This window comes from Monodelphis domestica, chromosome 5, assembly GCF_027887165.1.
Source record: "Monodelphis domestica isolate mMonDom1 chromosome 5, mMonDom1.pri, whole genome shotgun sequence".
Taxonomy (NCBI): domain Eukaryota; kingdom Metazoa; phylum Chordata; class Mammalia; order Didelphimorphia; family Didelphidae; genus Monodelphis; species Monodelphis domestica.
Window position 1 is genome coordinate 103,333,470 of NC_077231.1, and position 23,457 is coordinate 103,356,926.

General features: G+C 42.8%; 1 protein-coding gene across 2 annotated transcripts in view; it reads left to right on the plus strand.

The window, feature by feature from the left end:
• Positions 1 to 375: 375 nt before the first annotated feature.
• GRAP2 (GRB2 related adaptor protein 2) overlaps positions 376 to 23,457 on the plus strand; it is a 41,390-nt gene continuing 18,308 nt past the window's right edge. Inside the window, exons 1-3 of one of the 2 annotated variants that reach the window (XM_007503158.3) lie at positions 376 to 464; positions 12,256 to 12,339; positions 20,124 to 20,215. In XM_007503158.3, coding sequence (XP_007503220.2) covers positions 12,262 to 12,339; positions 20,124 to 20,215 — 170 coding nt within the window. In that variant the 5' untranslated portion in view covers positions 376 to 464; positions 12,256 to 12,261. Of the gene's footprint in view, positions 465 to 11,993; positions 12,340 to 20,123; positions 20,216 to 23,457 lie in introns of those variants that run through there. The other variant, XM_001364646.4, reaches the window with a different exon arrangement.

Below are 23,457 nucleotides of genomic sequence, written 5' to 3' on the forward strand. Positions count from 1 at the left end.
CAACCTAAACCAATGATAACCTTGTTTTTTTTTCAGCAGCTACACAGATATGATTATAGTCTTAGACCAAGTATATAGACTCCAAGACCAAGTCCAGACTCTTCATTTCCCAGGAAACTGAATCCCAGCAACAAAGTGACTTGTCCAGGGTCACACATCTATGCTATATTGAGTTTGTAGTTACTAAAGACCCAGATCTTTTGCCCATAAATCCATCTAGTCACCTTAGCCAAAAAGGCTAGACTTTCTCTATCTATGGCATCAAAAGGGAGTAAAAATAAAGATTGTTTGGGTCACCCAGTTCTTATGCTGTTGGATTTTTGAACCTAAGTCAAGAAGCTTATAGTTGTCCCTCTTCGGTTTCATCTTGTAGGTTTGGCCCAACAATCCAGCCCGATTGGAGATCCTGATTCTGCCGCCCGGTGTTTTAGCTACCCCTGCCAGCCTTGAGTCATCTGAGATTGGTAAGCATGCATTCAATGTTTGATTCATGACTTCAGTATCATTGCTTAAATTCCATATACCAGAAGTAGGGGCAGAACCCAATGGGACATCCATAGAGCATCTAGCTAAGATGTCGATCCATTCATTACTTTGGTTGGAGGTCATTCAGCCCACGATGAATTCACCTGAATGGCCCCACTCATCACCCACCCACCTTTGCGTCTCAGCAAGGATTTCATCAGAGATTGTGTCCAGTGTTTTGCCAAAATGTACATGAGATGTCTATCGGTAGCCTGGTTGAAAAAGGAAATCCATCACGATCACACCAACTTCTCCCCTAGGTTTGGACCTGGAGGAAAGTGGAACGATTGAGAGCCGTGTGTCCTCCACCTCCTGCTTGTCCATTGTCTTCTCTCCTAGCCCGTTATCTACCCAAGGTTCTCGAGCTCTCTGCTCACCTCAGAAAGGGGATCGGGTAAACTAATTCACAGGAAAGTATTAGTGACATGGAGAAGGGCAAGGCAACCCTGAGGAAGGAGTCTCTAAGGAGGTCCTTATTTTTGGAGTGCTTGGGTGAAAAGAAAAATCCTTTGAGATTCTCTCCTCTGCTCTTCTCAGGTTAGTCAGGTGTTAAAATCATATTTGGCAAATGGGGAAAAAATGTAGAGGTGTTGTATTATGTTCTACAGTCCAAGGACCAGAATTCTGATCTTACCACTACCTAGGTGACCTTGGGCAGGTCACATAATTCCTCACTTGGAAAATTAAGGGGTTGATCTAGATGGCTTCCGTGGCTACTGACAGCTCGTAGCTATGACTCCTCTCTATTCCTCAGTTTCCTTTTCTGTAAAATTCATGGCCTTTGAAGTACCTTTCTCTTCTACAACTAGCACCCCATGTTCCTAAACTATATAAGCACTTGTTGAAGGATTCCTCCACTATAAAACTGGACAGTGTCTACCTCAGTCCCACCAGCCCCCAGTAGAAAATGTTTTCTCCCTCATCAAATTTTCCTAGAGCCCCTAAAACAAGATAATATTTGTAAGATCCTTTGCAAATCTTAAAGTACTATATGAATGCCAGCTCTCACTATCATCATTGTTACTATTATTCCCTGGATCTCTCCTTTGCTCCCACCATACCTGGTCTCCTACTTTGGACACTTAAAAATATTAATCTGAGAAGCAGTCCAGGGGGGCACCATAATGACTTTCAGAGATGATCATGGCAAAAAAAAAATGTTAGGACCCATGGTCTAGACAAACTACCCTCATTTAAAAGACGGAGAACTGAATCAAGGACCCAGAAAGTGGGTCAGGGCACATGGGAAACATCCTGTGTGAGCAATGACTTAAAAAAAATCTTACTTTCCATCTTAGAATTGAGACTAAGTATCAGTTTCAAGATCAAAGAGCAGTAACAGCTAGGCAGTTGGGGGTAAGTGACTTGCCCAGGGTCACATAGCTAGTGTGAACCTGAGACCAGATTTGATCTCAGGAAGAGGAATCTTCCTGACCCCAGGCCCAGTGCTCTATGCACTATGGTGTTACCTACCAATAAATTTACATCCATATTCCCATGGACACCTGTGGACTATAAGTATTTGGGTACCCACTTTACAGATGAAAAAACTGAGCCTCCGAGAGAAGTGGCTTGCTAATAGTGTCTGAGATGGGATTCAAACCCAGATCTTGCTGGCCACCATTTCCAACACCATTGCTATTAAACCAGTAGTTCTTGGACACACAGTCAGTCTATTGAAGTCTACAGATCCCTTCTCAGAACCAAGTATTTAAAGGCATAAAATAAAAATACAAAGAAAATTAATTCTATTGAAATAGTTTTCCAATTTTTTTTTAAATAACCTCCCCAGGGACAGATAGGTGGCTCAGTGGATTGAAAGTCAGGCCTAGCTAGAGATGGGAGGTCCTGGGTTCAATTCTGTCCTCAGACACTTCCTAACTGGGTGACCCTGGGCAACTCACTTGACCCCCATTGCCTACCCCTTACTGCTCTTCTGCCTTGGAAGCAGTACTTACTACTGATTCCAAGATAAAGGTATGGGTTTAAAAAAAAGTAAGTTTCCAGGGGAAGCTGGGTTGCTCAATGGAGAGGTCTAAAGCTGAGATCGTCATCCTCGGTTACTGAGAGACTACTACTACTACTATTACTAAAGCTGAGAGAACCTAGATTCATATCTGGCCTCAAATACTTCCCAATTATGTGACCCTAGATAAGTCACTTACCCCTGTTTGCCTAGCCTTTGTCCTTCTATCTTAGAGTTGCTACTAGAACAGAAACTAAGAGTAAAACAAACACAAACCCCCAGAATTCCCAGATTCCAGGTAGGGAAGCCAGACTAGACCCTCAGCTCCATTGGTCTCCCTGGATTTTTGAGTGGGTCCATCATCTCCTCTGCCTTCCCTCTCTTTCCCCTCCTTTGCTCTCTCCACCAAAAAAACTCTCAGTTGGAAGAAGGAAATGATTAGAAAAGAGAAAAAGCATTCATGAGAAAAATGCAATCTAGGGAGCCCAGGCAGGGCATGCCGAGCTGGGAGAGAAGGAGCTGAGGAAATAAGCATTGAGATATTCAGGAGCCACGCTTCAGCTGGGTCAGCTTTCCCTCTGAGGATCTACGGTTCCAAAACCAGGGTTCCTGGCACCTGGAAAAAGCAACAGCCAAGGAAGGAGGCACCCCAAGAGTGCTGGGAAAGGACACTAGACTTGGAGTCTGAGAGCCTGGGTTCGGATCCTGCCTCGATCACTTGCTACCTGTATAACCTGGGGTGTCATCCCCCTACCCCTGGTCCTCAATTTCTTCCTCTGTAAAATTAGGGCCAGTTGGTCTAGATGGCAGCTGAGGCTCTGTCCAGCACCATATGTAAGATCCTATGTTACTCCAGGTTGTGGTCCCTTTCAGGAAGATGCAGGGGCAGACCTGTCTAAAGGGTTCAGCAAGCCATGACTACCGGCATTGTGGATGGCCAGCCATGCAGGTCCATTTGGCAGTCAGGGAGGAAATGCTGCACTGCCCAGCCACCTCCTCTCCTGTCCATTGTCAGCCTTTCTCTGTCCCTCCCCAAAGAATTAACTGCCCATTAGTCGCTTGCTGCTGGCTACTTTCAGAAAGGCTGGAGTTGGAAGGGTGGATGAATGGCTACAGAGCACAGAACAGGAATAGATGGGACTCAAGGAAGGGCCTGCCGGGCTGCCTGCTCTCCTAGCTTGGCATGACCAGATCAGCAACTAATGGATGATTGTTCCCTGACAAACCATGGAGAATCGCCTCCCAACTCCAGCCTTCCCACACGCTGCTCGTTCCAGGGATTAATGCCTTCCTGGGGCTTAAAAGGAAAAAGTGAATGGGTTAGCTGTGGACAGGGGGAAAGGAAAAATGTCCTCAATGTGAAAAATCATTTTTAAATGGAAGTTTCTTAAAGAGAGTCGAGAACACTGGGCTGGATGTCAGGAGAGATGGGTTCTCCTGTCTACTTTGCCACCATCTGACTGTGTGACCTTGGGCAAGTCACCTTCATGGACCTCAGCTTCCTCCTTTGTCAAAGACATAGACAGTAACAGCTGCTAGTTTTAGTGCATTTTAAGAATTTACTCAAATGGAACCTCACAACCACCCTGAATGGCAGCTGGACTTGTCAAGGGCTTGAAGACTTCTAGGGTCCTTTCCAAACCAAGATCCAGGAGTGTTGGGTCCTTCTCCAGGCATTATTTTGTCCCCTGTTTGCCTGTGTTAAAGGTAGGTTCATAGAGCTGGAAGAAACCTTCCAGGCCACTGAGTCCAACCCCCTTGTTTTATAGGTGAGCCACTAAGACAGAGAGGGTAGTGGCTTGTCTAGAGACACACAGGCAGCAAGGAAAAGAGCTGACATTTGAACACAGGACATGGGAAAATGGGTTTACCCCTACAAGGGACCTCAAAGGCCATCTGATCTAACCATCTCATTTTATATGTAGGGAAACTGAGGCCCAGGGTCAACACAGGAAACTGGAAGCAAAGATGAGATTCAAACCCAGGACTCTGCCCACTGCTCTGGGATTCCTCCTTGTACCATGAGATACTCAATGAGAAAACCCTTTGAGCTCTTGACCTTATTTCCTCTGAGTTTTTCATTGTATGTGTGATATGCCTTCTATCACTATCTGAGCAATATGGAAAATATGTATTACATGAAAGTGCTGGTATAACCTATATCAGACTATTTACAACCTCAAGGAAAAGGGAAGAGAAGAGAGAGAGGGAGAAAATCTGAATCTTAAAATGGCAGAAAACAATTGCCAATAACTGTGTCTACATAGAACTGAAATAATTACTTTTTAAAAAAAAAAAGAAAGGAAAAAGGCATAAGATGAGATTGCAAAAGAAAAGAAAAATATAAGAGCAAAGGTTTTTTATAATGAATGTGAATGTACAGAAAGCAGCAAACTGAATATAGGAGATGGTATAACAACCATTCCAATAGATGCAAAAACTAGCTCAGAAATAAAAATTAATTCAGATGAGTTCAGGAAAGAGAGAGGAAGGAAGGAAGGAAGGAAGGAAGGAAGGAAGGAAGGAAGGAAGGAAGGAAGGAAGGAAGGAAGGAAGGAAGGAAGGAAGGAAGGAAGGAAGGAAGGAAGGAAGGAAGGAAGGAAGGAAGGAAGGAAGGAAGGAGGGAAGGAAGGGAGGGAGGGAGGGAGGGAGGGAGAGAGAGAGAGAGAGAGAGAGAGAGAGAGAGAGAGAGAGAGAGAGAGAGAGAGAGAGAGAGAGAGAGAGAGAGAGAGAGAGAACTCTATGAGCCCAGGGGCTCTTGGGGGCGGGGAGCTTCAGGGGATCATCCCTCTGAACCCATCTATCCCCTTAATGGGGAGCCATCAATCAAAACTTCATGGTCGTCTTTATTAGCTGAAGTCTCTCAGTGGGAAACAAATAGATTTGGAGGCTGGCTCTGTGGACCCTTCTGCCCCCTGCTGGACAAAGTCCATCCTACCTGGAACTCTGAGGACCATGGATTTTTTGAGCTAGAGATGGATCAGCTTTAAGACTCCTTAGAATCCTACCCAGACTTAGAAGTCAGGGGGCAGTGGGGGGGGGGGGCGGTGCTTTAAAGAGTGACCACCATCTGATGAGCTTCCCTAGAAAGGCAGTTGTGGAAATGTATAGACACGTTTTAAAGATGATGGTTTACTTAGAGAATTCTAAAGAGGCATAGGAATAAATGGAGATTTCTTAATATGGTCACAAGATTTTCTTCAGCATCCCTGGGTTCTAATCTATGTTTATGATACACACCTTCCTTATTTTTCAATTCAAGAGGTCCAGGGAGCAAGCAAAGCAAGCATGGGGGCATAACCAGAAGCATGGTCAAGCTCCCCAACATCTCCTCCACAAGGATATAAAAATACATTAGAGGAGGCAGCTAGGGGGCTCAGTGGATAGAGATCCAGGCCTAAAGACAAGAGGTCCCGGGTTCCAATCTGACCTCAGACACTTCTTAGCTGTGTGACCCTGGGCAAGTCCCTTAGCCCCCATTGCCTAGCCCTGACTGCTCTTCTGCCTTGGAGCCAATACACAGATTGATTCTAAGGCAGAAGGTAAGGGCTTAAAAAAAAGATAACACATTAGACTGTGACTGGGAAATCTTTTTTTCTTTTGCAGTGAAACACATTTCCAGCCTAACTTAGCATAGGAAGACATGTGTCCTATGTGCCAAGCCAAGAAGAGATCCCAGACCCATACAGCAGAGCCCCAACTTCATGTATGATATAGGAATAGATGCCAATAAACAGTTCTGTTGTTCACTGCCCAGAGTGGAATAAGGAGGGGATCTACACCTAAGAGTGATATTTGAGCAGCTGCAAGCCCTAGGCTGACTATAGAGCAAGTGGAGAAGCAAACAGTAGCTGGACATTTCTGACCCCATAGCTGGTCTGAAGCCTTCCACGTCATAACCAGGGCAGGAATCTCAAAGGAGAGCCTTCAGTTCTGTCACCCTGAACCAGGAGAGCCTTCCAAAGCATTAGTCTACTGGAACTTCAACCAAAGGCAAACCCACATGTGTGCTGCTCTGACCCAAACCCAGGGCAGACCAGTTGGGTGGTGTTCAGACTTTGCCCAAGATAATACCACTTAAGTATTTTTTAAAGCATTGAAAACATACAGATCTCCAGCTTGTACTGTCCCTGAGATCTTGAAATAACTCCAACCTCAATATCCCAAGAAAACAGCAGTAAGACCCAAGAGGACCTAAGCCCAGCCTCCCAAAGAGCACAAGATACAGCCCTAACATAAAGTCCCAAGTCAAGAGGTCTATAAGTATAAATATATACCTTTCCAATAAAATCGGGGTGGGGGGGGGGGGGAGAGAAGACAATTACTATCACCATTATCACTCAATATGCTGCTAGAAAATCTAGATATCTGGATAAGGTACGAAACAAGTCAGAGAATAAATTTAGGCAAAGAGGAAACAACATTACACTTATTGTGGATGATAAGATAGTTTACTTTAATATTGTAAAGAGGCAAGCAAAAAAACTAATTAAAACACTAGAAAGCATAGTAATAAATGGATATTATCTTAACATCATATGTAACTTTCAAGTGGGAGTCCTTTTTACCCTCTGGACATTCTATAGCTTTTTGATATCAACTCACTGATTAAGAGCTGGAAGAAACCTTAGATGCTATCTAGTTCGATGACTTCATTTTTACAAATGAAGAAGCTCAAGGCCTAGGAAAAAAGGAAATTACTTGCCTAAGGTCACACATCTATTAAATAGAAGAGCTGGGATTTGAACCCAAGTTCACCTCCAATTATAATGCTTTCTCCATCTTGCTATAAGAAAATCACTTCCCTAAGGAGCTTAAACTTTATTCAATAATAATCATAATAGCTAATATTATATTTACTTTGTGTCACCTACTGTGCTAAGTACTTTATAATTATTATCTCATTTCATCCTCACAACAATAGATAGGTGCTATTATTATTTCCATTTTACAAACAAGGAAACTGAGGTTAATTGACTTGGCCAGATTTACCAAGCTATTAAGCATCACATTTGAACTCAGATCTTCCTGACACCAGGCCCCAAGCTCCATCCATTGCACCACCAAGCTTCCTCAATCAGCAATGGAGATCCATCAAAGGATTTTTTTTTTATTTTTATTTAATTAGTCAATTTAGAACATTATTCCTTGGTTACAAGAATCATATTCTTTCCCTCCCTTCCCCCATCCTTCCCATAGCCAATGCACAATTCCACTGGGTATTACATGTATTCTTGATCAGAACCTATTTCCATGTTGTTGATGTTTGCACTAGTATGATCATTTAGAGTCTACATCCCCAATCATATCCCCTCGACCCATGTGATCAAGCAGTTGTTTTTCTTCTGCATTTCTATTCCCACAGTTCTGGGTGTGGATAGCATCTTTCTCATAAGTCCCTCAGGATTGTCCTGGATCATTGTATTGCTGCTAGTAGAGAAGTTCATTACATTCTATTGTGCCACAGTGTATCAGTCTCTGTGTACAATGTTCTCCTGGTTCTGCTCCTCTCGCTCTGCATCACTTCCTGGAGGTCGTTCCAGTCTCTATGGAATTCCTCCACTTTATTATTCCTTTAAGCACAATAGTATTCCATCACCAACATATACCACAATTTGTTCAGCCATTCCCCAATTGAAGGGCATCCCCTTGTTTTCCAATTTTTTGCTACCACAAAGAGCGCAGCTATGAATATTCTTGTACAAGTCTTTTTCCTTATTATCTCTTTGGGGTACAAACCCAGCAGTGCTGTGACTGGATCCAAATTGCCCTCCAGAATGGTTGAATCAATTCACAACTCTACCAGCAATGTGTTAATGTCCCAACTTTGCCACATCCCCTCCAGCATTCATTACTTTCCATACATCAAAGGATTTTTGAGCAATGGAGTGGTATGATCAAAGCTGAGCATTGATGCAGTAAAAGGAACACTGAATTTTGAATCTGGTGACTTGAGTTCAAATTTCATCTTTACCCATTATAGTCTGTAAGACCTAGGGAAAAATTACTTTATACTTTGATACTCAGTTTTCTCATCTATAAGATGGAAATGTTGGAGTAAATTACCCTGATGTTCCTTCCAGTTCCAAAACTGTGGTTCTGTGTCTAAATAGCCTTTGATGTCCCTTCCAGGCCTAAATCTTTCATTCTGGAATATTGGGTGCTCAGCATCTCCTACTTGGTTATAAAGGATCATCAAAATTCACATTTGCCTAAAATGAGCAGTAAAAAAAGCAGCTATTAAGAGTAATCCAGAAAAATCCCATTCTCCTTATTTATCTTCATTTCCTCCCCTTCGTGGATTATACCTCTCTTTCAAATAGACTGCTAACTGGCCCCAAAATGAAATTCCTTCACTGGTCTTGATACCATTGCAAAATCTTTCCTCCTCTCTCTTCACCCTCTTTCCTCATAGCTGCCTCCTCAGAATCCTTTTCAACTCATCTCAAGGGCCACTCCTCAAGGAACCCTTTCCTGACCTCCTCCTGCCCAATTGTCCAAGCCAGCTGCCTTCCCAAATGTCCCTTGAGCCCCTTGAACCCCTACTCTGCCTCCATACCAACACCCTTCCTGTTATACTTATCAGACCATCTATCTGTATACGCAGGCACACTATGAAACAAACCATCCAATCATCCACTTTCTTCTCTGTGGGTCTCAGTAAAGTGAGAGGGTTGGACTCGATGTTCCTTGGGGGCCATCCAATTCTAAATCTCCACTCCTCCAAGTTACTTAGCTTCTGTTTCTTCTGATATAAAACTGCCCTTGTAATCACCATAAGGACCCAGCCCCATGGGAACAGAATGGGCACACACAGATAGATGCCAGTTGTTGTTGCTATGTGTAGGGGCCAGCCCTATGTGCTAAGGATCCAAAGATGAGAAATAAGATTGTCTCTATTCTCAAGGAGCTATTTGGAGGTAAGGCAGGGTCATATAGATAATGTCAGAGGTAGGATTAGAACACAGATTGGGATGTTAGAGTCTTCCTGACTTTAAGGCTAGTGTCCTAAACACCAAGCTAGGCTGCCTCATGTAGTCACACAGGGCAGGGGTATAAAAGTTGGATTTTGAAGGTATGCACACTTAGGATCACATTTGAGGATCTAAAGTGGAGTAGAACTTGATATCAGTTTATTTGGGAGGTTGGAGAGTCAGTTGTGACTCATGAGGAAGCCCTAGATTGATTCCAAGGGCCCAGGCATCTGATGTGATCTTGCATAGATCATACAGAAAGGCTTATGGCTAATTCTGCCCATTTCTCCATATTATATATCAGAGGCAGTCCAGATTGTGGGACTGCTCTGACCCAGGAGGCCCTAGGCTCCCTTTTCATCCTCTACCTGTGTCCTATCTCCTCTGCCCAAATGGGATGATGCAGAAATTGGGGGTGGGGTCCTTTCCCACTCGAAGCTGCTGTCCCCATTTTCTAGTGATTGAAAGTGATTATTGCTGGAGAGTTGTTTGTTGGCCAACCTCCAGTGAGTGTTGGAGATGCAGTCAAATTTTCAACAGCAAAAATGTTTTTGTTGCCAAACTGGAGCTTTGAGGATTCCTGCCTTCTTGACAGTAAGCCTCCTTACAGCAGAGCCCAAGGACTCCATCGGGTGCAGAGGCTAAGCCTGGCACTATAAGAAGATAAATCTCTAGATTCAATTCAAGAAACAAATTGAGTATCTGTTACAACTCCCATTAGCCCCACTTTAGAAATGAGGAATCTGAGACAAAGAGGTTCAATGACTTGCCCAAGGTCACACAGCTAATAATTGTCTGAGACAAGATTCTCAATCATACCTTCCTGAATTCAGGCCCAGAATTCTATTCATCAGGTTCCCTCTTGTCTGGGCCTGGCACCATGCCAAGTAAATATAAACCTTGCTTTCCAAGAACTTTTATTCTCCTGGGGGGTAAGCAACATGGACAGAGCATAGCATAATGAATGCAGCAGATCCTGAATCTGGGAACTTGGGTTCAAATCCCAATTCTGCCTCCCTGTGTGAACTTAGACAAGTCATTTCATGATTCATGGCCTCAGTTTCCTCATCTGTAAAATGATGCCCTCTAAAGTCCTTTCCAGCTCTAAAATCTATGAATTCTCATATAAAGTCATTTTAGGAAGAATACTTGACCACTAAAGAAAGGAAGAAAGGCCTTGCCTTTGAGTTGGGCCTTGAAGAGAGGTAAGGAATCTAAGAAGCAGAGGTGAGGGAAGGTATTCCAGATATGGAGGGCAACCTAAGCAAAGTCACGATGGTGGACCATGTACAGGGAACAGCAGTTCTACCAGTTTGGTGACTGGAACATAGAGGCCATCAGGGAGTGTAATGGAAAATCAATTTGAAAAACCAAGTTGGAGCCAAATTTTGGGGAGCTCTAAATGCCAAAAAGAGGCTTTTGTCCCTTTTCCTTGAAGAATTAGGGAACTAATGAAGTTTTTTAAGCAGAAGAATCATAGAAACAAATCTTTCTAGCAGAAAGGAATCTCAGAGACCTTTCTTTTTACAGATGAAAAAATTGAAACCCAATGAAGGGAAGTGACTTGGCCAAGGCCACACAGGCAGTAATTAATACAGGTCAGCTCATTCGAAATCCAGCTTTCCTTTCCCTGAACCATAAGGCCTCTAGATCTGTGCTTGAGGAATATCAATTTGGCAGTTGTATGAGGAGTGGACTAGAAGCAGAGAGACTAATTAGAAAGCTAAAGTAATAGTTTAGCCAAGATGGGAGGGCTTTAGCTATATGGGATGAGGATGGAAGAAGATTTTCACTGTTGTTTGTGGGGGTGGAGAGGGAGGAGAAAGCAATCATTCCAAGAATTTAGAAAGCACTTCTCTCTTAAAGTATTTCGTGTAAATTATCTCACAAATCCCCACAATGTCCTTAATGGATTTAATCGAGTTCATTTATCAAATGCCTACTGTATACACAGCAGTGTGGTAGGCGGGGGAGTTCAGAGATAATAATGAAAAAACAGCACACCCTCAATCCCTGATCAAGTTTCCATTCTCCTAGAGGATACAGTATGTAACCAGTTGAAATAATAGAAGGGAACTGGAGGAGGAGGGGGAAGAGAAGGCTAACCACTCAGGGGAAGAGGGAAGGCTCCCTGTAGGAGGCAGCCCCTGAGCTGAGCCTTGAAGGAGAATTGAATAGAGGGCAGCTATTATTAGGCCCCTTTTACAAAGGTAAAACCAAGATCTTAGAAGCAAAATGAACTTTCCCAGATAATTTCACTGAACCTGATCAAACTCAGACAACTCTGTGTCCAACCCTCCATGGAGGTGTCTTTCCATTCCCTGGACCATAAAAATGTTCACTTTGATCTAGTTGCCATGGAAAACCCTCTACAAAATTTATAGGTCAGTTTCGCTGCCCCCACTTGGGTTCCAGCCCCTCCTACTTCAAGGCTGAGGGGATAAGCTAACTCTAGGTCATTATCAGAAGGAAACAGGCACAACAGAAGAAGAGGGAGGCAGGCCTGGCAACCCTGTGAAAGGAAAAAAAAAGATAAAGGGGAAATGGAGAGGCTAAGAAGGGCTCACCTCCTTGGGCCCTTGTGGTCAACAGCCAGCCTTTGGGGGAACCCCTGGAATGCAGGAAAATGTCTTCCTGACCAGAAACAGTCCCCTTCCCACTCTGGAGTTCCAGGAACAGTCAGATGGCACTCTCTATGGACTGGTCCAAGCACCCCAAAGCCCAGCAGCTGGGCAGATGCCCCTCTCCAGGCAAAAAGGACTAATAGCAGCATTGTCTCTCTTCCCCCAGCGCAGAATGGAGGCCATTGCCAAGTTTGATTTCAACGCCTCTGGAGAGGATGAACTAAGTTTTCACACCGGGGATGTCCTAAAGGTAAGAGGTTCAGAGCCCCAGGAAGAAGGTGGTTTTTAAACTTAGGAGAAGAGGGACAGTCCAAGTCATCAGCCCAGCACTCAGTGGCTGCATCCATTAGGAACAGTCCTATTTTCCTCTGAGAAGGAGTTTGACCAGCAGAAGCAAAGCAAAAAGGCACAGAAAAACAGCTGAACTCAGATTTGTTGCAAGCTTAATCTTAAAGCACAGAGAATCTAAGCCCACCTTCCTCAGCACCTTAGAGGAATGGAGGACTCTGGGGCTGGAATGTTGAATCCCCCAGTAAGAAGAAGTTTCTGTTCTTAGCCCCTGGGCTTTTCTTTAGTGGTTACTTATTAGGAAGAAGAGTTCTGTTGTGAAGAGGTGTGGAGCATATTGGGAAATGACTGAAAAAAGGTGTAAAAAATTAAAAGCATCAATAAAACATTTTAAAATCAGTTAAATGCTGGGAGGAGGTTCAGAAAATAAGTAGACAAGGTGTGGCCCCATAAACCTCATGACATCAAAGTTGGTTTCTTGGGGGTTTGCTTCCACTCTATAGCTTGTAAGGGAGGTGCTTGGTTGAATAATAAAAAAGGGAACCCATAGGATTTTGAGCAGAGGAGAGTTTAGGGATTATCTTCCTCAAATTGCGGATGAGGTACAAAGAAAGGAAGTGACCTACCCAAGGTCATCTGACTAGTGGTCTGATTCCACCTTGGACCCAGGTCAGTCATCCTCCGTACCTTCAAAGATCCCTGACTTCATTAAGGTGGCTGTTTCTTCTGCCATATCATAGTCATTCCTAGACAATTTCAGCAGTTTCCATGGTAACTCAACAATTCATTAGCTGGTGGGCCACTGTCTGAAGATGGGCCAAATGCTGTCCACAAAGGGCCAAAGAACCATTTTAAGGCCTTGTAATCAGCAGCCTCTCAACTTCCCCCTTTCTCTGCCTCCTTTTACTTTGGGGGAATGTCTGGACTGGTCCTTGGATGACAACCTGTCTCCAGGCCTGTCTGTGCTTGCTTTCTGATGGTCTACACCTTGGCCAATTCATCCCCCTATTATTAAGCACACCCACTGAGCCCGCAACACAGTCTGCCCTCCTCCATTAGTGGGCTTCCCTTCCAGCATCCTTGTCGAATCATCCCAATGGTACCACTGCTCTGCGTTGACTCCCTCCCTTTGCTCTCCCACGTCCCTGGCTCCAAGAGCTCCACTTGGCCTTTGCTGCCCTCCCCAGAAGCATCTCTCACTCTTGGTCTATAGTCCAGGAACTCTCCCCCACCCCTCGCAAAGAGAAGAGACCTTGTTAGCATGAGCCTGAGGCCAAAGGGAACCATCAAAGAAGGGCAAGTCTCCATGGAGTCAGGAAGACCTGAATTCAAAACCTACCTGTGACCCTTACTCACTGTATTACCCTGGGCAAGTTACTCCGCTCATTATGCCTCAGTTTCCTCATTAGTAAAATGAATATAATAATACTTGTAGTATCCACGTCAAAGGCTTGTTGTGAGGCTTTAATGATGCAATAAACCTTAAAACATCAGAAAAATGTCAGTTATTGTTTGTATTGTTACTATAGCTATGGGGCAGCATGGAGTGATGAGTAGAACTATTTAACCACTCCTATTGGCCCCCATTACTGATTCACTGCCTACTCCTGGTAGAAACACTCTTTCTCTACTCATAGAAATTGTTTCAAAGGATTGTTATTCTCTCCCTCCCTCCTCTTTTCTCTCTCTCTCTGTCTATCTCTTTTTCCCTCTCTCCTCTTTCTCCTTCATCCTCCCCTTCCTCTTCCCTCCTCTTCTTCCTCCTCCTCCTCTTCCTCCTCCTTCCCTTGCCTTCAGTAATGATGCTAATAGAATAGGCTACATGGACCCTTCAAGACCATGTGAAAAACCTACCAATTAGCCCTGGGTACATAAGAGTATGCATAAGCATACCTAACCATCACATCAGACTCTGCAAATACTATTTGGATGTGATAATAGCCACAGTCATAATTGAATCATGCAGAATGGGCAAAGGATGGGTAAATGAGGCGCAGTAAAGAGAACTGTGGACTGGGAAGGAGAGCTGTGTTATGAGCTCAGTGGATAGAGGGATGAAGGGCCAGGGTCTGAGCCACTGGAGAGCAGCAGCAGCAGGATGGCTATTTGCTGCCTGTTGGTAGTCATGGAGTGGTCGATCAAACCCTCAGCACCTCAGTTTATCATCTGTAAAATGAGGGTTGGCCTGAATGATTTCTAAGGTTCTATGCAGTTCTGGGTCTTCAGGGGCTCCTCTGTTCCATATAGTCCTTCCCCTGCCCACACCTCCTCCTCTTCTTCCCTCCCCCTGCAGTCCACTTAGAAGGGGAGGGAACAAGTCCAAATGAAGTGCCTGCTTTATGCCAGGCACGGAGTTAAGTGCAGAGTGCCTCATTTGATCCTAGAAGGTTGGCAGTTTTCTAAAGGTGAAGAAGGCACAGTAAACCTCATGGGCTGTGACATCACTCATGTACCCTGAACCCTCTCTTAGATAATGAGTATGGAAGATAAAGAAGCCATCCTGATGGGGAGATGAGAACAGGAAACAGGAGGCCCCTTGCAGCAGTGATAGGAGGAAGCCACCAGCACCTTCCCCTCAGCCCCTGGCATGGAAGGGCAGGGAGCAAAGCGTGAATGGCCTGCAAATGAACCAGGCTGGAAACCCTTTCCCTCCTCATGCAGGTGGGTAGAGAGGATGGGCATTGTGGGATCAAGGGGGAGAAGGGGGAGACAGTGTGCAAATAATTAGATGCAACTAAGATAGAGAATAAGTAAACAGAAGGAAATCTCAAAGCAAAAGGCTTAGAATTAAGGAGGATCAGAAACAGAGGGAAGGGGCAGGATGGGAAAGGGTTGGAGTAGGACTGCAGGGTCTGTCAGCACCTTCTAACCTGGGCACTTTGGGGCAAAGTCCCAGTTGTCTACCCCGATTGTGGCTCTCCATCTTTCTATCTACCTAACACGTGACAAGTCTGTTCCTCTCTGCCTCTCGGCTTCCGCTCTGTAAAATGAGGAGGTGGGCTCCGGTGATCTCTAGGGTTCCTCCTCACTTTAAATCCTACAATCCAGACATGCCCTGGGTTTCTAAATTACTGTCTCTGCAATGTACACACTTATCTATGCACAGAGCTGAACTCCCTGGGCCTGCCCCCTAGGGAGGAAGGGATTCTCAGGAGAGGTGCCCAGGGGAGATGGCATGGATCCAGCGAGAGGCTCCTGGGTCCCTGATGTGAGCCCTCGCTCCCAGACTTGAATGCTGATTGTCTCCTTCAGGTGCTTGAACATGCACTTTCCCTGACTAGCCGAGGTGTTCATGGCTCAGGAAGCTCTTGCTTGGCAATTTCTCGAGCTGTCAAAGACAGAACCCATTTTTATTCCCTCAATCCAATCTATTAAGTTCAAAGCTTCCGCACACAGCATTTTAAAAGAGCTCCTGACCCCGTCCTGGCCCCTCTGAGCTGCGGTTTTCCATCATCATCAGCTCTCCCATTTGGAGAGTACTTTATAGCTAGGCATCATTTTCAGATACATTCTTGTGGTTCGAGCCTCAAAACAGCCCAGAGAGGGAGGGGGAGCTGGAAGGGGCATGGCTCATTTTTTCAGATGAGAAAACAAACCTGGAGAGATCATAGTGACTTATTTAATGGCAGACCTGTCAACAACTCTCTAAGGTTTTTGAAGCATTCTTCTTATATGATTCCATTTGATCATCACAACAACTCCGAGGGAGGGGTGCTTTTATTATCCCCATTTAATAAATGAGGAACCTGAGGCATAGAGAGAGGAAGTGATTTGCCCAAAGTCACATAGCTAATAAAAATCAGATTCGAGATTCAACTCAGAGCTCCTTTTAAAATATACGATATTTCTTTTTGGCTCAATTATATGTAAACAAAACTTTTTAACATTTGTTCCTTTGAAATTTTGAGTTCCTAATTCTCTCCTTCTGTGCCCCCCTCCCTGAGAAGGGATTGATATAGATTATACATGTGCAATCATGCAAAACATTTCCATATTACTCGTGTTGTAAAAGAAAACACAGACCTAAACCCCAAGAATAATAAAGTTTTAAAAAGCCTGCTTCAATCTCCACATAAGAATTCATCAGTTCTCTTTCTCTCTGGAGGTAAATAGCATTTTCAGCACAGGTCCTTGGGAATTGCCTTGATCAGAGTGATTAAGTCTTTTACAATTGATTATAATTACCATATTTCAGTTACTATGTTCAGTGTTCTGGTTCTGCTCACTTCACTTTGTATGTTCATAAAAGGCTTTCCAGGTTTTTCTGAAGTCATCCTGCTCATCACCTCCTTCCTTCCTTCATTTCTTCCTTTTCTCTTTCTCTTTCTTTGTCTCTCTCTCTCTCTCTCTCTCTCTCTCTCTCTTCCTCTCTCCCTTCCTCCCTCCCTTCCTCCCTTCCTTTCTTTCTTCCTTCCTTTCTTTTTCTTTCTTTCTTCCTTCCTTTCTTTTTTCTTTCTTCCTTCCTTCCCTCCTTCCTTCCTTCTTTCCTTCCTTCCTTCCCTTTCTTTTTCTTTCTTCCTTCCTTCCCTCCTTCCTTCCCTCCTTCCTTCCTTCCTTCCTTCCCTCCTTCCCTCCTTCCCTCCTTCCCTCCTTCCCTCCTTCCCTCCTTTCTTCCTTCCTTCCTTCCTTCCTTCCTTCCTTTCTTTCTTTCTTTCTTTCTTTCTTTCTTTCTTTCTTTCTTTCTTTCTTTCTTTCTTTCTTTCTTTCTTTCTTTCTTTCTTTCTTTCTTTCTTTCTTTCTTTCTTTCTTTCTTTCTTTCTTTCTTTCTTTCTTTCTTTCTTTCTTTCTTTCTTTCTTTCTTTCTTTCTTTCTTTCTTTCTTCCCCCTAACCTTCCATCTTAGAATCAATATTATGGATTAATTCTAAGACAGAAGAGCAGTAAGGGCTGGGCAATGAGAATTAAGTGACTTGCTCAGGGTCACACAGCTAGGCGGTGTCTGAATCCAGATTTAAACCCAGGACCTCCTGTCTATTTTCTATCCAATAAGCTACCTAGCTGCCTCCCTGCCCCTCCCCACATCATTTCTTAAAGCACAGTAGTATTCCATCACAATTATGTATCACAACTTGTTCAGCCATTCCCCAATTGATGGGCATCCTCTTATTTCTCAATTCTTTGCCACCACAAAAAGAACTGTTATAAATATTTTTGTACAAATAGATCCTTTCCCTTTTTCTTTGGGATACAGATCTAATAGTGGTACTGTTGGGCCAAAGATTATGCATAATTTTATAGCCCTTTGGGAATAGCTCTAAACTCCAGAAGAATCAGACTAGTTCACAACTAATACCAGCAGTGCATTAGTGTCTTTATTTTCCCACATCTTCTCCAACATTTGTTATTTTCCTTTTCTGTCATATTAACTAATCTGATAGGTATGAGGTAGTACCTCAGAGTTGTTTTAATTTGCATTTCTTTGATCAAGGCTGGTTTAGGACATTTTTTCATATGACTATAGATAACTTTGACGTCTTCTTTTGAAAACTGCCTGGTCATACCCTTTGATCATTTATCAATTAAAGAATGACTCATATTCTTATTAATTTGACTCAATTCTCTACATATTTGAGAAATGAAGTCTTTATGAGAGAAACTTGCTGTAAATTTTTTTCTTCCACTTTCCTGCTTCCCTTCTAATCTTGGTTATATTGGTTTAGTTTGTGTAAAATCTTTTAAAGTTGACTTAATCCAAATTATCCATTTTATACCCTATAATGTTCTCTACTTCTTTTTTGGTCATATGTTCTTTCTGTACCCATAAATCTGACAGGTAAGATTTTCCATGCTCCTTTAATTTGCCTATGATATCACTCTTTATGTCCAATTCATATACCCAATTCTGGCTTTATCTTGGTATAGGGTATGAGATGTTGGTCTTAATCTAGTTTCTGCCAAACTGCTTTCCAGATTTCCCAAAAATTTTTGTCAGGTGGTGATTTCTTGTCCCCAAATCTTGGATCTTTGGGTTTGTCAAACTCTAAATTACTGTGGGCATTTACTACTGTATTTTGTGTACCTAATCTTTTCCACTGATCCCCCACTCTGTTTCTTAGCCAGTACCAGATTGTTTTGATGATTATCACTTTGTTATATAGTTTGAGAACTAGCACTTCTAAGCCAACCAATTTTTTAGTTGATTCTCTAGGATTCTCCAACTATACCATCATATCATCTGCAAAGAATGAGGGTTTTGTTGCCTCATTGCCTATTCTAAGGTCTCCTATTTCTTTTTCTTCTCTTATTGCTATAGCTAGCATTTCTAATACCTTACTGAATAATAATGGTGATAAATGGCATTCTTATTTCATCCTGAATCTTGTTGGAATGGTTTCTAGCTTCTCCCCTTACAGATAATGCTTGGTGACTGTTTTAGATAGATATTTTAAGGAAAGTTCCATTGATTCCTGTGCTTTCTAGTGTTTTTAATAGGAATGGTTATTGTATTTTGTTGGAAGTTTTTCTGCATATATTGAGATAATAATATGATTTCTGTTGGTTTTGTTACTGGTTGTGGTCAATCCTGCTGATAGTATTCCTAATATTGAACTAAGTCTGCATTCCTGATATAAATCCTACCTGGTCATAGTATATGATCTTTGTGCTATATTGCTGCAATCTCCTTACTAGTATTGCATTTAAAAATTTTGTGTCAATATTCACTAGTGAAATTAGTCTAGAGCAACATTGGTGAACCTTTTAGAGATCACATGCCCAAAATGCACCTTCAAGCTGCCTGTGAGTCCCACACCCTCCCCACATTACCCCAAACAGCAGAGGGCAGAAGAGCTCACATTGGGCAGAGGGGCAAGGCATGTGATCATTGTCCTCAGATGCAGTGGAGAGGGGAAATGGAGCAACCTTCTCTATATCACTGGGGCATGCGTTCCAACATGAGTCTAGAGGGGTTTTTTTTTCTCTTTTTGTTCTGCCTGGCATGGGTCAGTGCCATATTTGTGTTGTAAAAGGAATTTGGCAGGACTCTTTCTTTGCCTATTTTTCCAAAGAGTTTATATAGTATTTGAATTAATTGTTCTTTAAATGTTTGGTAGAATTCAACTGGGAATCCATCTGGTCCTGAGGTGTTTGTTTTTTTCCCTTAGGGAGCTCCAAGCCCTGTGCTAGAAATTAAAAAAAAGAAAAAAATCAAGCAATACCTGCCCTGAAGGAGCTTTCATTCTATGGGGGGTAGGGAAAGATAAGCAATTCTTAAGTGTCAGGCACTAGGTTAAGCGATTGTCAATAAGAAATGAACAGTAATAAGATTGATTATAAATTTAGTATTATAATCATTATTAGTTAGACTATATTGTTAAATTGTAACTATAGATTTAATAGTAAGAAATAGTTCCAGTTATTAATTGGTTGACTGAATATGAAATGTGAAAAAAGATTTATATAGATATTTATGAAATTTACAAATTTATATAGGGCTGAGCTTTGAAGGAAACAAGGAGATTCTACAAAAAGGAGGTAAGGAAGAAGTGCATGCCTTGCATTAAGAACAGGTTGCAAATCTGGCCTCAGACACTTCCCAGCTGTGTGACCCTGGGCAAGTCACTTTAACCTCCATTGCCCAGCCCTTACTGCTCTTCTGCCTTGGAACCAATACACAATATTGATTCTAAGATGGAAGGTGAGGGTTTAAAAAAAACAGCTTGTACAAAGGTTTGGAGATAGGAGATGGGATATCAGGTATACAGAACAGCAAGTAGGTGATCTACATCCTTTGTTCTCTTCCTTGCAGATTCTCAGTAGCCAAGATGAATGGTTCAAAGCTGAGCTGGGGAGCCAAGAGGGGTATGTGCCCAAGAACTTCATAGACATTCAGTTCCCCAGGTAAGTGCCATCAGGGTACCTTCTAAAGTGATGAGCATGTATGTGTGTGTGTGTGTGTGTGTGTGTAATATGAGAGTGAGAGTTTTGATATATAATATATAAATATATATTCATATATTTTTGTGTATACATATATAAGTAAATCCTTATTTCTATTTGTGTTATTTCTATTATTTTTCAAACAATATGTAAATAGGCATCTATACATGTATATCTACTTGTCATATATACTTGTGGGGGGGAATGCTTTCTCTCTCTCTCCCCCCCCCCCTCTGTTTCTCTCTCTCCCCCCCCTCCCCTCCCCTCTCTCTCTCTCTATCTCTGTCTCTCTCTCTCTCTGTCTCTCTCTCTGTCTCTCTCTGTCTCTCTCTGTCTCTCTCTCTCTCTCTCTCTCTCTCTCTCTCTCTCTCTCTCTCTCTCTCTCTCTTTCTTTTTCTTGATGGGCAGTTAGGTGGCACAGTGGCTGGAGTGCCAGACCCAGAGTCAGGAAGACTCATATTCCTGAGTTCACATCCAGCCTTAGACACTTATTAGCTATGTGACCCAGATCATTTAACCCTGTTGGCCTCAGTGTCCCCATCTGTAAAATGAGCTAAAGAAGGAAATTACAAACCACTCCAGTATCTCTTCCAAGAAAACTCTAAATGGGGTCACGAGGAATCAGCCATGACTGAAAAACAAAACAACACTAGAGAGCTAGATATCTCAGGCAGCTAGATGGTGCTGTGGATAGAGCCCTGGGTCTGGAGTCAGGAAGACTCCTTTGAGCCTCTCTCTCAAAAAAAGCTCTGAAGTAGCTGGTACAGGCTTTGTTTGTCCCCATTTAAAGAGGGAAAAACTTGGGGTCAAAGAGGAAATGTGACCCTCAAAGGAACACAGCTCAAAAGGGATTTGAACCCACATTTTGACTCCAAACCCAGCTCCTTATTCACTCCTTTCCCTCTGGAGCTCTCCTTGCCTTGCCTTGCCGCTTCAAAAGCTTATAAAGCTTGGTAATGGGACCACTACCTGCATGGAATGTCCAAGTTGTGAGGGACCTTAGAACAAGGAATATCAGGACTGAGAGCGGTCTCAGAATAAGGAATGAAAGAGGTAGGAGAGACTTAGAACATAGAATGTCAGAGCCTGGAGGGATCTTAGAACAGGGAATATCAGAGCTGGGAAATTCCAGAGAAATCATGTTGCCCAACTTCATTCTCCAAAAGAAGTAACTGAGCCCAAGGAAAAGGAAGTGATTCTGATGCCCAGCACACAGTAAGTGCATAATAAATGCTTATTGGTTAACTGGTTGTTGGAAGTCCTTGGGATATTCTCAGCAGATCCAATTGAGCTCTTCCCATTCCCAGTTCCCTTCTCCTTACAGAGGAGCATGGTTTGAGAAATAATGAGTCACAGGATGGGCTTGTCCTGGAGACAGAAGACCCGGGTTCAAATCTCGTGCTCCATGGCTTATCAGCAGGGTTCATTGTGTCTCCTCCCTGAGGCTGATTCCCCATCAGCAAATTGGGGCTAATAATCTTTGGACTTTTCACCCAAAAGGAACCTGGAAGGAAAAGACCTTGTAACTTTCAGTGCAGGATAGAAATAAATGCTGTCATCCTATTATTCTATAAACATTTGTCATGTCCCTGCACTGTGCAAGGCCACAAGTAATTAGTTTTAAGAGGTCTCTAATTAGCTCCTGTTGAAGTCTGTGAATATTTGCCTTGGAGGTAGCCCTCAAACACTGTTTCCTCCTCCCCTCTGCTTACACACCTGAGGGAGTCCCCTCTCCTCCTCCTTGAGACCAGGCCTTATACCATAGCCCAGGGTTTCATCTTCTCTGTCTCTGACTTTCCCTGTCTGTTTATCTACCTCTTTAGCCTTCTTTTTCTCTCTGTCTTTATCTGTCTGTCTCTCTCCACCTCTCTCTGTTTCCCTGTCTCTTCCTATTTCTGTCTCTTTCTCCCTACTCTCTGTTTCTTTCTGTCACACTCTCTGATTCTCTCTGCCTTTGTCTCTCTTTCTGACTCTCTCTGTAGTAGCTAAAGACCTGAGTTTGAATCCTGCCTCAGATATTTCCCTTCTGTATGACACTAGGTAAGTCACTTAAATGTCTCTGCCTCGGGTTCTTCATCTGTAAAATGAGGATAATAAGAGGACCTGCCTCCCAGGATTGTTGTAAGCATCAAATGAGATAATAAATATAAACTTGAAAGCACAGATATAAATGTTACCTAGACTTCTTTTTAATTAATTGATTGATTTTTTCAGTTACATGTAGAAACAACTTTTGACAGTTGTTCTGACATTTTACAATTCTGATTTTCTCCCCCCTCCCTACCCTGTCCCTAATATGATAAATAATCTGATATTACTTATACCAGTGTTTTCATGTAATACGTTTTTCCATATTGCTTATTCCATGACACGTGTCACACATACAGCAAAAAACTCATGAAGGAAATAAAGTGGAAGATGGGGTGCTTTGATCTGCAATCAGACTCCAACAGTTTCTTCTTTGGCTATGGAGAGAATTTTTCATCATGGGTTCCTTATAGATATTTTGGGGATTTTCTTTGCTGATAATGGTTTAGTCCTCCCCAGTTAATCACTGTACAATATTTTAGGCACTGTATACATCTGTTCTCCTGGTTCTGCTCACTTCACTTTGCATCAGTTCATAGAAGTCTTTCCAGATTTTCTGAAGTCATTCTGTTCAGCATTTCTAATGGCTCAAGGGTATTCCATTACAGCCGCATATCACAACTTGTTCGCCCATTCCCCAAAGTGATGGACAACCCCTCGGTTTCCAATTCTTTGCCATGACAAAAAGAGCTGCTAAAAATATTTTGATGAAAGTAGGTCCTTTTCTTATCTCTTTGGGATACAGACCCAGCAGTGGTATTGCTGGGTCAATATTGCTAGTTTTATTAATTCTATAATCCTCAGTTTCCTCCTCTATAAAATGAGGAGATTGGACCAGATGTCCCCTGAGGACCCTTCTAGTTCTAAGTCCAAACTCTTATCATTCTATCACTACAAAGCCATTTCTCTTTTCATGGCAGCCCAATCAATCAATTGATCAATTATTTAAAATGTATTACGAATACTACCTCCCAATTGTGCTGTGGATTACAAATCTCTCTCACTTTCTCTGTCTCTATCTGTCTGTGTCTCTCACCTTCTCTCTGTCTCTGTCTCCCTATCTGTCTCTCTCTGTCTCTATCTCTGTCTGTCTGTCTTTCTCTTCCTTGCTCTCT